This window comes from Dermacentor silvarum, chromosome 8, assembly GCF_013339745.2.
Source record: "Dermacentor silvarum isolate Dsil-2018 chromosome 8, BIME_Dsil_1.4, whole genome shotgun sequence".
NCBI classification, from domain to species: Eukaryota; Metazoa; Arthropoda; class Arachnida; order Ixodida; family Ixodidae; genus Dermacentor; species Dermacentor silvarum.
In genome coordinates this window covers 14,027,295-14,049,193 of record NC_051161.1, presented here as the reverse complement: position 1 = coordinate 14,049,193, position 21,899 = coordinate 14,027,295, and the positions used below count along the sequence as shown (strand labels likewise).

Below are 21,899 nucleotides of genomic sequence, written 5' to 3'. Positions count from 1 at the left end.
CAAGTATGGAAAATAACCCTAATTGGCACAAATTTGATAATTCATTAATGAAGCTCTCAAAGCACGTACATAAACATCAAATTTTGACAACACATTCCTCCTTAGACACATTTCATTCCTATACCAATATTCATCCTGATACACCCGATAGTTCTGATACGACGCACTGCTGATTACTCCAAAAAGCTCCAAAGCATAATTAACAGAATTTCACACATCTGCCGCAACACGGATAATTACAGACATTGCGCTTGGCATGCAGGCCCAATAGTTCTCAGAGTTTCACTGCGCTAGCTTGAACGGTTCTTTCACAATTTCGTCGACATCTGAAACAGATGTTTGGTGTGGACATTCTTCAAGGCATGCAGTCGCAATATAACGGTATACTGTTGTAAAAGAAAATTGATTACGAAGTGCCAGGGAAGCTCATCTCACTTAGCACTGGGAAGCGCCGCTAACTGTTAAAAAAAGAAAAAAAAAGTAAACGCGCACGTGATTGCCTTTATCATGCCCGAAAAGAAAAATTGGGCTTAGCGGAGGGCTTCGACGTAACAATGGCCCCCTTGAACAGCTCATTTCTATAGGCGCGAACCCAATTTTCTTGTAACCTCCAAAAGGCAAGCTTACAAAGCAGTAACAATAAATGCGGCTTCGTTACGGGCATTCACTTACAGATAAGTTATAATCTTATACTACCAATTTCCTGCACCTTGTTATGTATTGTGGGAGAACGGCTCCATCCTGCGGTCCACGGCCACAGCTCCAGTCACGGCCGGCCGCGCCCAAGAACGCCCAGCCGCCACTAGCAAGTTGTTGTTGTTGTTGTTGTTGCCTCAAAACATGGCTCCCACGCACCACTGCTCGCGCATCCGTCATCTTCCTCGTCCACAGTTGGCTCCTATCCACTATTCACGGCATGCGTTCCCGCAGTATATCAACTCGACTAACTTCTTTATAAACACCCCTGCGTAAGATTTTAGGTGTCTCGCATGAACTCCTCTACGGCGACAAATAGTATATAATCGTGTTCTTGTTTTGCATTCGTAGTACCTGAAAAAAAAAAACAAAACAAAAAGACAGCCATTTTATAACGTACAGTTTCTCTATACTCTCACATTAGGCAATTTTAGAATAGAGGGCTCAAATTTATGGGACGCTTAATTTGGGGGACGCTATCGGCTGAGTGTAAAAGAGAACGCAAAAAGTATACAAAAGAACACGAGCGGAGAGTAGGGCTTTGGGTACACAAAGCCGCTTGGGGACTCTATTTCTGATATTTTAAGGCGAAAGCCTCAGGTGTCTATGTTGGCGTTTCCCTTGGTGGTGACCTTGCAGATACCTTGGCGAAACTGCGCCGTGACGATAAATGGCCTACGCCGCAAAGAGTAAAAATACATCTAAGAACGGTCGGATTGACGTTACATTTCTCAGGGAGGTTCCTGTAAACAAAGTAAATTAGTGGCTTTGAAAAGAAAATTTGGTAAATTTCGGTGTGGGTATAGGAATCGAAACCGGGTCTCGGCGGTGCGAGGCGAAAACACCTCCCAGAAGCCACGGTTGATTTTTTTTATTTATTGCAGAATGCTGCTCCACGGTTGTGGATTACTAAAGATTTGCCTAGTGCGTGCCTGATCGCACACGTCACGTGGTCACAGACACGCACTCGTGCCACTCACTGCTCGCGCGTTCATCGTCGTCGTCTTCCACAGCTGGCTCCGATGCCGCTGATAATGCCAGCGTTCCCATTATGCCCTTCGCACTCGTGCTACTGCTCGCGCGTTCGTCGTCATCTTCTTCCACAGCTGGCAGGCTTTCGCCTTCACGCTTTACAAACGTGTAACACTTGCTTACTTTTATTATTATCCTGTCAGGTCACACAAAATGGTAGAACCTTTCAGCAAATTCTTACCATTGCGGAACACAGCGCTTCCATGTGTATGACAGCAGCCACTTGTGTTTTGCTCACCCGTACACTGTAGCGATATGCAAATACAAATATACTTGAATGCGATAACTTCAGTCGCGCTCTAAAGAATGACCCACAGCGTGTATTTTTAAACGGGAAACGTAGGAACACGCTCGTGTCAGCAGGAGCGCTTCCGCACATTTGGATATCATGTTTAAGCAAGTACAATATACCCGAGCGTTTACTTCAGCGCCAAAACAAGCCACGCGCGTTAAAGGCAAATTAAAGAGAAAAACAAATGAGCCCTGTATTAGTAAATTACTTTTCTACAATACCACAAAAGTAACTGTTACCGCGAGAGGAGGATGGGTAAGCCGGGAAAGATAAAATAAATAAACACGAAAGACAGTTGGCGACCCCGCCTTGAAGTTTCCGCACCAGATCCGCATGATGCAGATTTTTAAAGCGCCTGCTCGGGCCTAGTTATCAGTAAAGGTGGACACCTTTTAATCAGTAAAGGTGTTTTCTAGAGGAGCCAAAGACTGAACTTAACAAAGAAATATGCTGCGCCACAAAGAAAAGTGCGACAGAACCCATCGAACGGTGACCGTCGATGGTAATGCGTGAGCACTGAATCAGTATAGCATTGCCTACGTCGAAACGAGGTATGAGGCGTGTATTCCAGCGGGACTTCTATATCGCGCTGCGCTAAGAACACTCAGCGCCATCTAGCGTCGCCGCCACGAAGCATGCGCGTGGCCTCCGAAATGCATGGCGAGGCGGTGCGTGAGAACGCTGAGAAACGCGCCATGCGGCAACCGGGCCCCTCTTTTGTGCTTTTTTTCTGGACACGCTTGCGCCACCTAGTGGCACTGCCGCGGAGTCCGTGCGTGGCCTCCGAGACGAGAAGCGTGGCGCGCCGGTGCATGCAAACACTGAGAATTGTTTCCTCGCTTGCCGCACACTCAGGGGTACATGATAGAGAATTTTAGATTAGGAGGACGCAAGCGTAAGGGCCCCCTAATCTAAAACTCTCTACTGTGTAACCTATAGGTTGGCGAGAGGTTCATTGAAGAGCGGCGCATACTCAGTGCATCCATGGCGCAGCTCGCTAAAGCGTTGCCGTGAAAGGTGTTGATTGAAAAGCGGCGCACACCCGGTGCATTTGTGGCGCAGCCTTCTAATGCGTTGGGTTGCTGTCCTTGAGGAGCCCTTGTGACGTGGGCTCGATTCGTTCAGCATCGGATAAATTTAAGGGCTCTTTGTCGTCATTGTAGAGCGGCACATTCCCAGTGGCACATACCCAGTGACCCAAGTAGGCGTCGAAGACGTGCATTGAAGACCAGTACAGACCGAGTGGCGCAAAGAGTTTCTTCGAACCGCGATACCTGCCCAGTCCCGCGTCTGCAGTGACCCATGTCGGCATGAAAGAGGTCCGTTGAAGAGCGGCACGTATGTACATATATTAGCACATAGTGACCCAAGTTTGTCCGATGGTTGGTTTCGAACCCTGTTACCTCAGCACAGCAGCCCGATGCGCTGCCCATCCCACCACTGTCTACTCAGTGACCCGGGTAGGCGGGGAGACGTTTAGACTAGATAGATAGCCCCCGGAAAGTGTGTCAAGTACCCTAATAATGCGAACGCATTAATGTACTAAAACATACCTTAAACTTCGTGACGTCCACACTGATTTACCGATTTAGTGTTCTTTAATATAAAATATGATAAATATACATTTGCTCAGTACTGTACAGATACTGCAAGAGAAATAGAGAGAGCACCACCCCCCACTGAGGTCTCGGGCAAGGAGCCTGCTTGAAAGTAGATATCGTAAGAAGTCGCGCACGAAAAGAGGAGGTAACTAGGGAATGCCTCAGAATATCGTGGCGTCCTCGGCAGTGACCACTAATGTGTGCGCTTTGCAGGCGTTCCCTTGGAGAAAACGCTCAAGTTGAGCTCTTGCAGCGCCATCGCCTTCCTGGCCGATGCCCGAGTGCTGGTCGACCTGGTCACGCTGGCCCTGGGAGGCATCACCATGGCTCACTTTGACACCACGCTCATCGCACATCTCACTTCCGTGAGTGCGGCTGTGTAGCAGAAAGTGCACTATATATAAATAACAGGTGCTGCTGTCTTTTTTTGTCAACTATACAGGATTTCCAAAAATTTATGTGGCAGATAGCACAATTCTAATCATTGGACTGGATCGCTCTAAGAGGCGTACATTACTTTTGCACAATAAATAAAATTGCATAATTGATTCATTAACAAACATTCACTAATTGTGTTTTAACTAATTACTTTACGGCACACATTGTAATTTACGAATTGTAGCCGGTGTATTTGCAAGGAACATGCAGTTGCAACGAACTATAAAGATGGCACTAGTTTCGCGATATGTGCCGCGAAAATTGTGGTAAAAACGCACTGTTGTTCCACATACTTTTACAGCGAAGCTGTTAAGGGCTAGGTTCCAGGAGATCGCGTCCGTAGACCGACCGGCGTGTACAACAATTTCGGCTCCATGTGCGTGGTGGTTTGGCTCCATGTCTGCCCAGTTGCCAAACAGATGATGGATGACCCATTGTTATACCCCTCGCCATCGCCGATGCCTCTTTCACAAGTGTCGCGATACTCGGCGGCGGCACGTCCCACCAATTATTGTGCCCCTTTGTCTCGTGACGTAGAGATCGCGCTGTTATCAACTGTTGCCCTTTGGACTCGCTATGGGATGGACGCTCGTTTAACCACATCTTCCAGGATCATGACGATGCCGTGCAGTGTGCCGCGGCTATGAACGCTGTGGCTCATACGCTAGTCTATGACGATGGGCGGACTTGGCGCAGCAAACGCACTACTTCGCCATCGCGTCGGGAGAAAGCAAGACGCTGGTGTCCTTGCTCTTTGACGAACATGCCGACAACGCTCAATATAGTCAATAATGATAATATATAAATTCGCTATAGCAATATTCACTATAGCACACCCACCACAGTCACAGCTTCGCTGGCTTCCATCTTCACCGTATAGTGGAAGGGCTCTGAATTTTTTAAACAAAACGTCGTTTTATGCATTGAAGCACAAAATTAACTGGACTGCCAATTTATTTAGTCCTATACTTCGAGAATTAATATCTCGAAACATGCGTCATTCTGAGAATCCGTTCCAAGTGGTTCCGACTTGCGAATTCATCCGCTAAAGCAATTCGCAAGTTGCAAATATGTCGTAAAAAGTTAGTTTAAAACTTAACTACTGAAATTTAGTTGGTTATTCCATTATACATTCTAACTTCTCGTACAAGTAATGTCCACCTCTTCGAGTAAATCAGCTCAAGAGAGAGAGAGAGAGAAGAAAGGGAAAAGGCAGGGAGGTTAACCAGATGGGAAGATCCGATTTGCTACCCTACGCCGAGAGGGGAGGGGGAGGTAAAGTGATAGGAAAGTAGAGATAGAGAAAGTAAGGAGCACAGACACAATCACAGTCGGTCACTGTCAGCGCACACTGTCACCGCACAGCACAGTAGCACTATAAACATCCGTTTTGGCTACGGCCGCTTGTCCAAGTGTGTTGCCCTTAAAAACTGCAACAGTGCCCTCGGTGCCCTCCGCTGCGATGGCTTGGGATGTCTGCTCAAGACTAGAATTGTGCTACATGCGACGGGTGGTTTATAAAAATTCTGTATAGTTAGAAAAAAAAAGAAAGAAACGAAAGCTACCGGTATGTAATATGACCACTCATTACCAGTAAAATCAGCCACGTGACGGTCACCACAGACACTATAGCTCCAAAAGGTAGCGAGAGTGTGTTAGTGCAGGAACCAGCGGCGAGTGAAGCCAGAAGAAGCTCGCATTCACTTTTGGGTATGCTAATAAATTGAACAGAATCGAAGTCGCTATTAAAAAAAAAACATTTGGTGCCGGCCGAGATGATGCCGGAAGCTTTCACATAATAATAATATGATAATGATGTTTATTTTGCAACAAACATGTTACGCGCGAAGGGACCATGGGAAAAAAGCTGTACATACACCTTGAGGGACCCTCGCCTCCTCGTATCCACATGAGGCAACAACGATGGTAGTTTAAAGACAAGACAAATAAAAAAATCACCGCATATCCACGAAGTGAATGATGATGAGTGGGCGAAGCACCGGAGGATCATTCGGGTAAACTACAGCTACGGACGAGAGAGAAACATCTGGCATGTTTCGTTGGTTTCTTTCATCAATCAACGGCGTTTTGAACAATACGTTTAGTTTATACCGACATCTGGTACTAGCGTTAGGACTGGTTACACACTACGACGGGGACGAACGGGTGCCGCTATAAGGAGCTTCGCCCCTAAAACGCCGGAAGCGTTCTCCGGAAGCTGGCTTCCGGAACCGGAAGTGGAACCGGAAGCGGAAGTCGGCTTCCGGTTATACTATACATATATGTGTATATATGGGTATACATACATATAGGGACACACAACGCCATCTATTGAGCAATTCATAAAACTAGACGTGGCTACCTACTACGACGGGGACGAACGGGTGCCGCTATAAGGAGCTTCGCCCCTAAAACAAGTGTGCCAAGTATGAAAATAGGCAGTAAACACAGACAGACAAGATGCTGCAAAATTTAAAGTCGTCAGCAAACACATGTGCCCACGGGAACTATAAGATATATCTATTTTTTTAGATGCGAAGCAGCTTATGGTCGGGGCTATGTCACTCCCTCTCTCCCTCCGCCGTGCGGCGTCCACACCCGCACTGCGCATCCTCCTCCCCCTCCTCTCGCGTCCACACCCGCACTGCGCATCCTCCTCCTCCTCCGCTCCTTGTCTCGTCTCTTCTCCTCTCGGCATTCCTCCCTCCTCTCCGACGCGCCTCTCCTCTCCGGATTGCGCAACGAATGGCAACACCTGCGGCTCCGCGCGTGATAATGCGAAGCAGCTTAGGTTAGAGCATAGCCTCCTCGAACGAGTTTATCGAGGAGGCTACGGTTAGAGGCGCGACGGTAGGCGCTGCATACTCCGCTGGGGGGCGCCACAACGCGCAGAACTCTTCTCGACGCCGTCGGCGTTTTATCCGTGTTCGCACCGAACGCGCGTGGCGTTGGTGACTGTTGCCGGTGCCTCTGGGGGCAGCTCGAAGGTTTGCGACGAGATCAGCCATTACTCGTCGAGCAGCGTCGCAAATCTTACCTACGCAACGCCGCGATGAGTGCCACGGACAGCGCCAGCGTCAACGCCAGTGTCAGCGCCGTGGTCGACCCCATGGCTGCTTCGCATACTACTCAGGGTTCCCCTACGGGAAGATGGTGTAATCTTTTTCATTTAGTTAAGCGTAAGACTACAGATATCAGTAATTTGGACGTGATCATGCAATTTGTTTAGTATTGAAGGCAAGTTATGATTCAACATTTGATCCTCGTAGTTTGTCCGTGATTTTTATTGCGATAGCAATTATATGGACACTCAAAAGCAGATTTCTGCCGTCGGCGTCGCCGTCGCCGTGAGGTTCCGTATGACGTCAATGGAGATGAAATCGTCGCCGCGCGCCGAACGCTGTATGTGCGAGTGAAAGGGCGCGAGGGACGCGCGCTTTCACGGGGAGTGAACGCACGGCGGAGAACAAACGCGCGTTCTGCTCTGTGCTCCCTTAAGGGCTGCAGAAGTAGGCGTCTCTTTCCTCCTCTACAATCACCATATATGTAGAGCAAACGTGCCTTCTTCCGACGCACGAAAGGCCGTGGGGGGGGGGGGAGGGGGAGGGAAGGGAGGCGACGTTTAGCTGCGGCACCAAGTGCCTATTTATATCAGAGGCTCCGGCAACAGTCACCATGCAACGCCGCACACATTTTGAGCGAACGCGGGCAAAACGCCGACGGCGTCGACAACAGTTCTGCGTGTTGCCGGTGCTGCTGCATGTCCAAGTTTATACAGCTGATAAAGCTGCTATCATTACTCCGTATAGCTCTCTTCAAATTTGCTATCGCAATTGATGCTTCACCTTTCAGGTGAAACTGCGACAACTTTTTTTTTACTAACCACGGTTGAGGATGTCGAGTACTGTGCGTTGCGCAGTTTGCTATTAATATCGCGAGCCTGATAATGATTTGTCCTTTTTAATTAGTCCAATAAGTATAAAAGAACAGCAGAATTTGTAATCATGCATGCATTTTATCTCAATAATGGTGTGATTTCGTGATAATTCAGCAGTGTGCGCGAGATACGGAGCCTTAAAAATCACACGCGCAACTTTGTTCCGTATCGAACTGTCTGTTTATGCATATTTCATGCCGTAGCTGTGGCCCATACGAGAACTCTGTAATTGAACAAAGAGGGGGAAAAAGCGCATTGTACAAAATTAGGTTTACTGATTCGGGAGGACAAAAGGAGTGATGACGCATAATACCAGTAAATCGAAATAACTTTCAATCACTCAATCAATCAATCAATCAATCAGTCTTTTATTTTCTCTGAAATAGAGAAGGAGACAGGACTAAAAGCTCGCAAGCTTGACAGAGGTCCTGTCCCCTTTTCAACTTAGCAGTACAGCAGACCAACAACAAAAGGTAATTTTTCGCACAAACATAGAAAACACTAGGTAAGAAACAGCGCTATTCGTTGCAGTACAAAATAAAATAGTAACAACGCTATGGGAAAGAAAGAAACAATATAATTATAAATACATGCGGTATCATCACATAAACTTGTTCAGAAAAAAAATTGTTTAATAACAATATTTGAATGCTCCAAAGGGTCAAAGATTTCTTGGTTTAATTTATTTAATAACACTGGCAGAATATAAGAGATAGATTGCTCGGTGTAATATGCTCTAGGTGTTGGAACTAACCACATTTCTTTATGTCTTGTCTGCGGAATATGGGTGTTTTTTGCAAGTTCTGCCAGATGACCAATATAACTTTCATCATTTCGTGAAGAGGATTTGAAGCTCATTAAAAGGCTGTAATTTTATAAGACAGAGACTGGTAATATTTCATATCGTAAAGAGAAGTCACGTGTTGGGAAACAGTAAGGCACACCAGCAATGCATCTCTCAGCTTTTTTTTTTTTTTTTTTGAAGAAGGTGCAACTTGGACAAATTAGTGATACCCGTAGTACCCCAAACGGTACTGCAATATTGTAAGAGGGAGAGAAATAAAGAGTTATAAACCAGCAGCCTAACTTTAACAGGAAGAATTGTAATTACGTAGTTAATATATGCTCGCTATAGCTCGTATGATGTGTGAAATATACGCCTGAAATATTGAAGGACTTCACTACGTCAATTGCATAATTATTGAGCATAATAGGCGTTAGTTCTAGGGTGCATGTTGCGGGGATGAAAAAGCATAGCTTTAGCTTTGCCTTATTGCAACGACATCAAGAACGACATCGTTGCAATTGGTTCGATCGTGCTTAGAACAATATTGCTGCACTGCTGGGGGGAATCACAAAAGAACGTCGTGACCGCACGAATGTGGACGCGGTCTACGCAATGGTGTTTGAGGAACACCTGGTTACCGGACACTTGTAGCGACATCCTGTGACGCTTCGTCTAAATACAATGCCGTGTAGACAAGTTTTTGTGTTCTGTGAGTGTTCTTGTAGGAAAAAAAAATGTCACAGTTTCGCCCTAAGGGCGAAGCAATGAATGCGATAGCAACACAGCAATGACATACGAAGTAAGGTGAGCGGCTTTGGTAGCAATATGAATTGTAGTAAACATGAGCTGATTAAGTAAGCAGGTGTGCTGCGGCGTAAGTAGACCGACATGAAGAGAGACTCGATGACCACGAGAAGGCGCCTGTGAAACGGTGGTGTTGATGAGAAGCGCTTCCCGTGGGCAGCGCGCGTGCGAAGGGACACACCTGTAGCGCTGCACTGCCGATCCGGGCAGCATTACATGTGTAGCGTGCGTTGGAAAATGTGGCCCGACTATTACTAACTGAATGAACAAGCGTGGTGTGAGCGCGCACAAACAAACATGAATAGATCGCACTGAATGACTGCAGACAACGACTGTGAAAACGCTGGCAGCAAGCCCATACGCTGCAGCGGGCGAAGGTACGTGCGGTCTATCGCTTCAACAGAAACTGAGCGGCGAATGCACAGTGCATAAAGGTCAGAGCCGTGTGGAGATAAGAGACGGTGCGGCGAGCGACGAGCGCGGTTGTTGGCAGAGTCGAAGTGCGCCCCCCCCCCCCCCCCCCCGCTCCCTCCGGCGCTGGCTTCCCGCTTCCTTGCTTGCGCGTGGGAGAGATAAGAGACGGCGCGGTCGAGCGACGAGCGCGGTTGTTGGCAGAGTAAAAGTGCCCCCCCCCCCCCCCCCCCCCACCCCGCTCCCTCCGGCGCTGGCTTCCCGCTTCGTTGCTTGCGCGTGGGAGATTGAGTGCGTTCGCTCTCCGTGACAGCGCGCGTCCCCGCACGCTTCCGCTCGGGCATACGGCGCGCGGTGAAGATTTTATCTATACGGAACCTCACGGCGACGGCGACGGCAGGAATCCGGTTGAAGTGTCCATATAATTGAATAAAAACATAGGTTAACCAGCGCAGGTTAATTTATTACTAAGTAGAAATAAAAGAGAAAGCAGGAACTTCGGCTATCAATTTCAGCTGAACTGAGAGAGAGAGAGAGAGAGAGAGAGAGAAAACATTTATTTACACCATCGAGGTCGTTGATCTTGAGGACGAGTGGGTGGTGTCCTTATTCCAGGACTCCACTGGCCATGGCTGCTCGACGTACTTGCTGGACGAGAGCTTCTTGTCCCGCCAGGGTATCGCCGGTCAGCTGTACCTCCCACCGCTCAAATGACATGTTAGGCGTCTTTAAATGTTCAGGTTTGCCCCCGCACCCCCACGAGATGTGAAAGAGTGTAGGGCGTGTGTTGCCGCACCAGGCCGGGGCAGATGCCGCGATATGTTTGTGGGTATATTCTGCTGTATCTGTGTAGGTTTGGGAATGTGTTTGTTTGGATAAGTCTGAGGGCTATTGCCTCTTCAGTGCTGAGCTTATTGTGACGGGGAGGATAAATCCTGCAGTTGAGTCGCTGGATCTCGAGTCGGTCGCAGTAATTTGATGGCAGGGGCACAAAGGTAAAGGGTGGGGATTGAACTTGGCAGCGCCGCCACACGCGCGTCTGTGGTCTACACGAATAGCTGGAATAGCACGACCCGGTGGCCGCTCCGAGTGATGTGCGCTTCTGACTTGCAATAGGCGCTTTACAAAAACGTACACTTGTCATGCGCGCCTGTTTACTGCATTTTTATTTTTGTTCATCCACATTTCTTTTGTTGGCCACGGAAAACGCAGATATTTAACGACGTCAATTTTTGGCATAAGCGAGGCAATTATATATGTACGAAGTTAGTATTACCGCGTTATATAAAGTTCGGCGTAGTTTGAAGTGACTATAGCAGTTACAGCGTGAAGTTAACAGACTTAACGATCTTAGCGCAAAACAAGAATCGACATTACGTAAGACCCGCCGCAGTGGCCTAACGGATATGGTGTTGCGCCGCTAGGCACGAGGTCGCGGGATCGAATCCCGGCCGCGGCGGCCGCATATCGACGGGGGCGAAATGCAAAAATGCCCCTGCATTGGGGGGCACGTTAAAGATCCCCTGGTGGTCACAATTCATACGGAGTCCCCCACTACGACGTGCCTCATAATCAAATCGCGGTTTTGGCAGGTAAAAGCCAAGAATTCAAATTGACATTACGCAAGAGGGAAATTGTGATTGACAACTGTGTAAGAAAAATCGCATTGCTGCAGACACTAGAGCTTGACGTCCAGCTAGGTGCTGTATGGTGTTACCTTCAGGGAGAAATATTGCTGTTTCAAAGAGTTACTTAACATGCACCACACCTCTCTATTTTATCTTTATTTTTGGGGGGTGAAAATGCGCTTCAGCGACGTGTCCGCGTTGTTCGCAGATGAACGAGAGCGACCCTCGCGCCGACTACTCCTTCGCCGTCGTGTTCGGAGCTTACGCCATCGGAGCCATACTCTTCGGCGTCATCACGGCGAAATTCGTAAGTATATATATGCCTGCCGCTCTCAACAGCAGTAATTTCTTAGCTCCGTAATTAATGACCAAACGCTCGCGTTTTCCTTTCTTTCTACTGTAACAACATGGGTGTCGCCCGACGAAGAGGTTTTGTAATTTTCGATTCGAAACCAGAAAGGAGCTACAACTTTTTCATGTTTAATGCAGACTTTCTATAATGCTGAAATCAAGCCTGGAGTAACCCGCGAGTCTAAGGCCTTAGAAGCCTCGGAGGCAGGGTTCATTATAGTTTAGCGAAGCATATTTTTTTTTACTTTTAAAAACATATTTACTAGCTAGAGTGCCCGAGAGAGAAAAGCAACCAATTTACTGTTCACTGGCCGACACAAAACTAAGATAAAGCAAAACAAGCGACCCATTTTCGTTCTTTACCTCCGCCAAATATAACAGAAGCTTTTGGTGCACTTAACCGTATAGCGTCACGCTATTAAGATTGACGTGTGCCGCGGGCACATTTGATTGTATGAGCTGTCGGCCCTCTAATAGTGTGACGCAGCATATTCAAGATCCCATGTCTTGGGTTGCAAAGTGGTGTATCCACGCCATAGTACCACCACGAATGTGCGTTGAATTGAACGCAGTCGTATATATAGGAGCCACTCGTAAGAGCAACTTGCCGTGTTAGGGAAAACTGGGCGAGATACTCATTTAACTGCTCCAGTTTGCAAATTTAAGCGTGCTCCTTTCGGTTGGAAGATGAGGTTACGTGTTCAGTAACGACTTTCAGAAAGTACTCATGCAGTCCCGACAGTGTTCACGTGTCTACGCAGGCGTTTTCTTTCTTTTTCTCAGTTTTTTTTTTTTTTTTTTTTTTTGCGGTCGTGCATTTTTTTATGAAAACACGCAACCAGCTCTCACAAAACCCTAGAGGTGCAACCAAACTTCCATTCAAATCATAATTTTACTGTTTTCTGCATGAGCGTAGAAATGCAAAAAAAAAAAAAATGTGGCAGTACTCACTTTCCGGTAAAGACGCCCCCGTATAATGTATCAGCGGAAAACGCTTCGTACCATGATAAGCTCATTTCCATGAACATGCTACGTATCACGCACCGGAAACGTGTAGCAATGCTAAACGTTTCCGGTGCTGGTAGCTTCTACCGGTGCTTCTTTCCGGTGTTGGTATCTTCTGGCAGTTTCCGGTAGACTGGTAGCAACCCGCGCTGGCAGCTTTGTAGAGAATTCCTGCAATGTGGGCATCATGTCGTGCGTGTATCGGTGTGCTATGTATTCTGTATAGAGGTGCTATATGGCAAGGAGGCGTTGCTTTGCAGCGCCAGAACGCAACAAAAAAAGAGAAACAAAACTAGTGTTTCGGCATCAACGCCATTGAAGAGGCAGCGACAACCCACGCACTATCGCAGGGTCATCTTAAAGGGCACAGTTAATCGTGTTTGTTTTGCTGCTGAATCTGACTCAGTCACAAAAGTAGTGTCGATAAAAAAGCGACCTCATCCGTTTGCAGGAAGCCGACGCCCTTGTCATTTTCATTGCGCAACTGGTTTCCTGCGCGGCGTTCCTCTTCGTGGGTCCCGTGCAGTTCATCCCGATTCCTGCGTGAGTATAAAACCAGCCGAGCACAGCCTCGTCCAGGAAGTACACGAACTACATGCATCGCATACGCTTAATGCAGGACGGACTTACACAATGGTGTGGCCCGAGGCTCGTGAACTCTTTCCTATATACTTCCCCGTCTCTATTTAAATGAGGAGTAGCTTTCCACGCTTACCTCCCGGATGTTTGGCGTGTCGTGCCTCGCCGAATAAACTGCGCCGATCCCGGAGACTGCGTGACGAAAGTGGACCGATTCTGACACAAGTGTGCGATGTGTGTCCTCGCAAGGGTTTTAACGTGGTTTGTAACGCGTGCCGATCTTGGAGGCAGTGTAATCAATAGCGTAGATGGGCCGATCCTGATTGTAGACTATGTAGATTTAATCTTCTTTGCCTCTTTCTGGGACACGCATAATGTTTGTTTTCTCTTTTTATTATCTTAAAAATACTGTCACTGCATAGAAGTGTGCTAGTGACTGCCGTAAAGCTTTTCCACTTTCAAACACCAACGGATATACGTTCACTTCGTATATGGAGCGCCATCGCGAAAAAGAACACCTGCGTTTAAAGCTAGTATCCTGTTCTTGCGCTGAAAAGGAAGAGAAGAACACGCCCTCGTAGAGCACGCTCGGCGAGTTCAACGAGGGCGCTTTTTAACACGAGAACTAAATAGGAAATAGCAGTGAGGGGGTGTTCTGGCTTACGCGTTCGCAAAATCACCGTCTTTGTGTTCCCTTTTATTTGAAACAGACTACATCGATTTGTGTCAATTTAGTTTTCCGAAATGGCTTTAAGACAAATGAAGCCACTTTAATTATTCTGAGACATAAGGCTCCGGTCCATTACGACCTTAGCGCTTGGCTTTCGATGTTCGATCTTTGCGCACTCCGTGCGTCAGTATACCGGACTGAACGGTGACTTCTTGACGGTGACGTGTTGCCTTGTCGCGATGTATTTATATTTTCTTTTTTTCCCCTTTCTTCATTGCAGAAAACTTTGGCTTACGCGTCTTGGCATAGGCCTCGCCGGTTTCGCTGCTGCGGGTCAGTTTCTGCCCGTGATCGCCAGAGTTGTTCACAGCGCGACGTAAGTTGTTTGCATTTACCGCTAATCTCCGAACACTATTGTTGAGGAACGTCAATAGATTTCATAGTTAAAAACAGCGCAAACGACACGGACAAGAGATAAGCCGACAAGGCAAAAAAAAAAAAAAAGAAAGAAAACAGGCTTTCGTTTTCTTTTAATGCGATTAGCATTCTTAGCCTATACTTCCCCCGGCCACTTGATGGTTTGTATCGTGTTTCCAGCCATTTTACTTCGACGGTCTTTCTAACAAAAGGAAAAGACTTGAAAATTGAAGGACACTTTGTAAATTCCAAAGTGTGTTCGGCGAAAGCCTGTGGCCATTCGACTGACTATGCCATGTCTTTTTTTTTTTTGTCGTCGGTGTGACCAACTGTAACGCTAGTGAACTTTGTAGACCACTGACAAATGCATGTCTATTCCTTGCGTCTTGGTTGAAATCCCCGACAACGACCATCGGCCGATGCCTGACGCTTGTTGGTAGGATGCGATTCACAAAGGCAATGACTGCTTCTTGTCCGAGGTTTGGGGCCAAGTACACACAGACTACAAAGAGCCCAGTCGACAACCTGACTGCACACGCTTCTCCAGGCCACAACTGGCACCGTTCCAGGGCACGGACGGACGGACGGTCGGACGCCGCCGCTGTGCCATCACGTGATTGCCGAGAGAGTGTAAGGGGGAGAGGCAACAGCTGTGGCGGCGCAACTGTTGCTATGCGCCGCTGTGCCATCACGTGATTGCTGAGAGAGTGTGAGGGAGAGAGGCCATAGCTGACACCGTTCCAGAGCACGGACGGACGGACGGTCGGAAGCCGCGAGTATGAGCCATTAAAGGCTTTCGCCTAGAAAACGTCGGTACTGATTCGTATTGAAGCTGGGTCCCCCAGCACAGCAATCCCAATGCTGTATCCGCTCGGTGACGTTCACGGGCTGGGCAACGAGGAATTAATTCTCAGCGTTAGCAATCTTGGAGACCACGCAATAGGAGAGGGACTTCGCGCGCGCGGCGCTAGATGGCGCAGTAGGTCCAGAGCGAGAGAGGAGCTCGGCTACAGTATAGGCACCGGGCGGCCGTCGTAAGGCGCCAGCGGCGCGGCGGCGATATGCTGGCGAACAGCGCCGCGAACGGCAGCTGTCAGAGCACTGGCATGTGAAGCAGACGACAGGACGAAGGCGCTCGGCGCTTCCAGTGATTTGGCACTGCGGGTTTTAAGGGCTGACGAACCGGAAGACGCATTTTCGTGTGTCTGCTTTTGAGAAAGGTAGTCACTTGTACGAGGCAGATCACATTCGTGGCATCAGGTAGTATATAAAGCAGAAAACGAGCGCAAATTGCGATGCAAATGCACCACACGAACGGAGCTCACCGCGGCAAGCTAAGACGTGGAACTCCAGCAGTTATATTCTAAATGTTATTTTACTTTGCGCTTTAACATTACCGCGTATTTAATCATTGAAATATGTGAATGACACAAATATTATGGACAGAAAAAAAAAAAGGAGACATACGTCTTCCTTATTCTGTTTCTTGAGCTGCTTCGCCGATCGCACATGTGTCAGTAAGTTCCCGTTCTCTGTCCGTTGTAGTTCTTTTTTCTTTGCAATGTCTCCCTATTCTTAATTGCTTATAAACTAGCCCAATCTTCAGTCACGGCCCATTTTAAATAGCTTACCGTGACGGGAGCCGTCGGTGGCGGCTAGTGTGAATACATCACTGCGTTGGCGTTCGCCGTCAATGCAGAGCACAGTCATGTGCAGGACGCAACCTGATTTCGGAATTGCTAGGAAGGAAAATGTACATTAAAAGGAACACTGATACACTGATAAGACGGCAAAATGACTACGAATCTGAGTGTTCGCCTTCGGTGCCCAAGCTCCGCGGAGCCGTTACACTGCGGAGGCTAAGACAGGCAAGTGGGACACGTTGCTCTTGCGTATGAACGGCTGTTTTATTAACGTTAGAGCAACTAGACCATGGCAAATCAGTGTCGGAAATGTACAGTGCCCAGCGATTGAAGCGCTGGCAGCGCGCGGCTGCCGCCGTTTTTTTTTTTTTTTCCCTTGTCGTGCCACCGGTGAGCGCCGTGGGACCAAATGCAGTCATATATAATGCGTTACGAAGGTTCTCACTTTCACTCTACACCACAATGCACCAGTTTGGTGTCCCCACCGCTTACATACAGTGCAAAAAGCGCTGGCAACCATACGATTCGAGTATCGCGTTTCAATTGCTGAGCACTGTACGCGCTGTTGCCTACAGAACGCACATATACAGACTTTCCGCCTGAAAAACGCGATGCCGCGAGGAACAACGATTGAATTGAATGGCCTAACCAGCTTCAGTCATGTTCAGTAACTGTTGGAGCACCCAAAAACGCAACATGTTTGATCAGACTTGGTTTCACGGCAGCGCCTGCTGCGCGCGGCCCGGCCGCCACATGCCATTACATTCGCAGCGCCGCCACATGAAGGCGCCACCGGTCCAAATTCATCCCGCGCCCGGTGCCTATAGACTGCTCATACATGATCGACGCGTTTCGACGGTGGCTCTTTCACTTCTATTGACTTTTAAAACGGATCTCGCTACCACGAAGTTACATGTGCACCACCACTTGAATGCTAATCGCATTAACGGCGATAAACATTCCCAAACAACGGGTTCGATCTGCCTGAATTTTCTTTGCCTTACAGAGAACAGAACAAAACACATTATTTAGCAAAATTGAATATAAAGCGGTTGAGGCCATTGTCGGTATCCCGTATCCGTGACAATAATATATTGATTAAAAAAGAAGCAGTAAAAGTACAATCCTGTGCAAAATATCTGCAGGTCTAATACTGGTGTTTCAGAAAGACTAGCGTTCTGTATATCGTCATTATCCGACAATATTTGCCATTCATCTCTAGCGCAGATTAAACATATATAGTGCGTTAACTATATATACGTAACCATTAGGTTTTTTTTCTTTTTTTTTTCAAATTGAGATGTCTACGTTCAAATTGCCTGGTTTCTTTGGAAGCAGTTTAAGCCAGTGAATGGTTTAGCATTCTATTAGTACGCCTATGCGGTTGTCACGGACTTATTTGTATTGTTCATTCTGCTCTGTCACTTTACCGTTTATGATAACGGTGTAGCTTATAACTACAAATTTTTCTCAATTCAAAGGGGTGTTTCAGTGCGCAAAATCACACATAGTAGAGCTTCAAACATCTAGTGTCGCTGCAGCGAAACTTTTTTTTTTTAAGCTTTGGTTTCGAGGCAGAAGGAGTTCACAGCGCAGAAATGAACAAATTAAAGCGCGCGCTACATTTTCTTTTTCTTTTTGTCTAGATCTTTTGTATATTAACGTCTGTTGTACAAAGATCTTATTTCGAATCGTTTTCACGTCAAAGAGCAGACGCTTTCGTCATTTTGCGGGGCTTAGTACTAGGCTATTTAGTCTAAGCGCACGATTTTCAACACCGCGAACTTCAATTGAAACTTAGAAGTGTAGTGGTTTCGATCGGCTAGTTGGTTTTCCATAATGTTAAGTGGTGCAGCGCGAAGCAGGACAGAGGGACACAGAAAAGCGCTCGTCCTAGTCTTTTCTGTGTCCCTCTGTCCTGCACCACTTTTCATTTGAAAGGTGCAACAGAAACCCATATGTACTCGTATACCGACAGAACTTACAAACTTGGGGTATCCAAAAAAAAGGAGCGCGAACAGCATCACGACTGAGGATAATCATTTCCAGCATGTGTTTATCTTCTTGTGTTTTGACAGGTGGCGTAATCAATCCAGCGATTTATGGACTATCACGGCAGCAGTCGCCGTTTCATACGCTGCCTACCAACTGGGGTACGTTCGATCCTAGAAGGGCACTTTATAATTACGCAGTGACACTCGGATGACTTGCTACGAGCAAAACAAAGAACGTCGCTGCGTTATGGCTCACGTGACACGCTATATACCATTAAAAATTGAAGTTTTGCAGCGTTCCTGCACAACAGCATTACTTATGAAGTCACCGCATTAGCACATCGTGCCTGTATATAGTTTAGTAAGGTGGAAAGCTGGGAGAGTTGGAATTGATGCATTCTTTAAATCAGCCAGGAAAACGACGGCAACACAAAAAGCAATGACGCAGGACGAGCGTGTTTATACTTTCACAATGTAGATAGCAAATCGTGTTAATCAATTCTGAAGTTTTACGTGCCGAAATCAAGATCTGATTATGAGGACCGCCGTAGTTGGCGGCGCAGAAATAATTCTGGCCACCTGGGGTTCTTTAACGTGCACCAAATGCAGGGTACACGGGCATTGTTGCATTTCGCTCCCAGCAAAATAAGTGTGTTCTGTGCTTAATTCCGCGGTGTATGTGACCGGTGGGCGAACGCTGTGTGAATGAACAAGAGCTGTATCGGTGTACTTTCCATGAAGCGCGTTGGCACGTTTGCTGTCTTTTACACGGAATTGCAGTGAATGTAGTTATAGTCGTTTCAGTGTTGACATCAAATTTCACGCCCAACAGCCCCAGAGGACGCGTACGGGCAAGTTCTGACTACGCAAAATGTCTCAAACCATGCCATTGTAATAGTGGCACGGACATACGTTCCCGTCCCGCGGCCTCCGTCTAAGTGTGATTCCTGTTGACGTCGCATATTTGGACGAGCAACATTAAAGAATCATTAAAGTACCCCAGACAACGCAAGTGTTGCATGGTTTCATTTGAACACTTCGCTATCCTTTACAAAGGAAGGACTGCAACGTTTTGGGGACGGCTTCTACGAGCGTGCCTATTATACACTGGCATCTCGTTGATACGATTGTGCTCACGTTTTGAGGCGTGTTTTTTTTTTTTTTTTTTTCGGCCAACTTCCCATAGGAGTAATGTATTTTCATACGGTTATGTCGATCGCGTTTTCACCTGAAATTGGATAATACGACTGCATAAGTGGGCTTTTACTGGTATTTCTAGAACTCGTAGCTTTATATTCCAGTATACTAGCTTTAATAACATTACAAGAACTCACGAACAACGTGTTAAGCTCCAACCACACTGGAGGAAAAACGTACGCGGCGCGCCGCCTGTGGTAAAACGCTGTTGAGGCAGTGCGCCGCTGCTCAGTTGAGTTAGGAAACAGCGGCTTATTTTATTTTTTTTTTTAACTTTCAGAAGAAATTATTAGCGGACATTGAAAAGAGTACAGCTCAGTGGAAACTGACGATATATTTGAACGTTGCTGAATAAAAGTGCGTTGGCTGCGGTTCGTGTGGCGTCGAGTGATGCTGCCCCGCATTATATAACGTGTTTTGTCTCTCGACACCACACGAACCTTTGCTATTCAGTTTGTCACGGAGTACGCCTATTTTCATACTTTTTGAAGCTTGCTTTAGACAATACATTTCTCGGATGATCCGTTTTATTCCCCGGTTCCCGTGAATATCATATCAACGAGATTCCACTGCATCTGACTTGTTGTATTCTTTGTTGTTGTTGTCGTCGTCATTGTCGTTGTTGTTTTTGTTGTTGTTAAGTGCCTGTTGGGAGTAGCAAAAGCATGCAAACCCAATCAACAGGCACTTCGCTTGTCCGCCTTGTCTGCATTTTTGACGGCCCCCTTGAGAAGCAGAGGAGGAGGACTATAGTTATCTGATACCTGATTGCTTGCTTGCTTCGTCTTTGAGCTGTTGCGTTGCACCAGCACTTTCAGTTACTTATGTCGTGTAAAACTGTCACGCCGCTTCCCAAATCTTGAAGCGTATATGCGCTTTCTTTTCTCCCCCTCAGAGGTCTCGCAGCGTCGTTGTTTTCTGCTTACGTGGCTGATGTCAGTGGCCCTGCAGCTGCCTGCACCGTTCTGTTTATCATACAGGCGTCATGGGTAAGAGCTTTTCTACACGTCATAATATACGTGCAGGCCTTAACGAAAGCCTGTCAATGGTGTGCGCGGACATCCATGCGTGCGTGTGTGTGCGTGAGAGAGCGAGAGCGATCACAATGGTATACCCAGCACCTGGAGTATAGCGCGCCAGGTGATCAGCCAGTTTAAATTTAGAGCTCCTCAATAAACTCAGCATGTCCCTTTTCTCTTTCTTCATCGTCGGACGAAACATGATGTAGACTTCTCAAACATCTCGAGTGAATACAGAATATTTTTTGCCAACTGTGCATGCGAGTTGCAAATAAACCGCTCGAAGCTTGTGACTCAAGTGTATACGAGCTCAAAGCATCTCCCTCCATCTACGCGCCACATACAAAGAATATACAGTACTTTTAGGAATCGCCGGTGGCAGATAGCACAGTTCTAGTCAATTGAGTTGGATTAATCAAATAGGCTGGCATTACTAGAGCGAGCAATCGAAGTGCATGATCGACTAATTAACAAATTATCACCAATTACGTTTTTACATCGCTATTTATGGCACATATTGCAATTTACGAACTGTAGCCGATGTGTTCGCAAGGCGTGCCCACTTGGAACGAATTATGAAGATGACGCCAGTTTCGAGACATTCATTCCGAAAGTGTACGACAAAATATATTGGCGTTTCAGTTACGTTCACACTTCGATGCAGTCAAATGGTGCTTCTTTTTTTAATGTAACTGGAAGCAACAGTGCATTTTTTAGCGCAAGTTTGTCGGCGCATATCTCGGAACCGTTGCCATCCTCAGAATTCGTTCCAAGTGGGTATGTCTGGGAAACTAACCGGCTAGAATGAGTAAATTTCAATATGTGCCTTAAAGTAATTAGCTAAACAGATTTAATTTCTTTAATTAGTCAATTATGCATTCTTATCTATTGTGCACATAATGTACGCCGCTTCAAGCAATCCAGTTCAAGGAATAGACTTCCTATATCTGCTACAAGCAATTTAAAAAGTTGTATAGTCTAAACAAAAGTACACCTGGTATACTGACAAGCAAAGTGGGACACGGAACATCTGCACTGTCCCTGAAATCCTGTAGCTTCAGCAAGCCGCTAAACAAACAATAATAAAAAAAAATTATGTTTACGCGATCAACGTACCTGTCACAACGTGACTCTGGCGCTGTCTCTTTTCAGGCCGTGGCCCGGTTCCTGGTCTGGATAACGGAATGCGCGATGCACGCTCACGCAAGTCACATTTCCTGAAGCACGTCTGCTATTACGAGGCCTATACATCTGCCCGCCATCTCAATGCTTCATCCACGGACTATCATCATCTGAGTGCCTAGTAGCGTTATCGTCGTTTCCTCGTTCTTTATCATGCTCGCAACAATCTTCCGCGCACTTGTCAATAAAGCTTGAGAATTATCTGCGATGTGTTGG

The 21,899-nt window shown here is 46.9% G+C and overlaps 1 protein-coding gene across 2 annotated transcripts in view; it reads left to right on the top strand.

Annotated features, from left to right (window-relative positions):
- The window catches only part of LOC119460647 (uncharacterized), a 47,660-nt gene extending 25,769 nt beyond the window's left edge, over positions 1-21,891 (top strand). Inside the window, exons 8-14 of one of the 2 annotated variants that reach the window (XM_037721685.2) lie at positions 3,835-3,986; positions 11,835-11,933; positions 13,434-13,525; positions 14,512-14,607; positions 18,370-18,444; positions 20,378-20,471; positions 21,654-21,891. In XM_037721685.2, the coding sequence (XP_037577613.1) occupies positions 3,835-3,986; positions 11,835-11,933; positions 13,434-13,525; positions 14,512-14,607; positions 18,370-18,444; positions 20,378-20,471; positions 21,654-21,722 (677 nt within the window). In that variant the 3' untranslated portion in view covers positions 21,723-21,891. The remainder of the gene's footprint in view (positions 1-3,834; positions 3,987-11,834; positions 11,934-13,433; positions 13,526-14,511; positions 14,608-18,369; positions 18,445-20,377; positions 20,472-21,653) is intronic. The other variant, XM_037721686.2, reaches the window with a different exon arrangement.
- Positions 21,892-21,899: the final 8 nt, after the last annotated feature.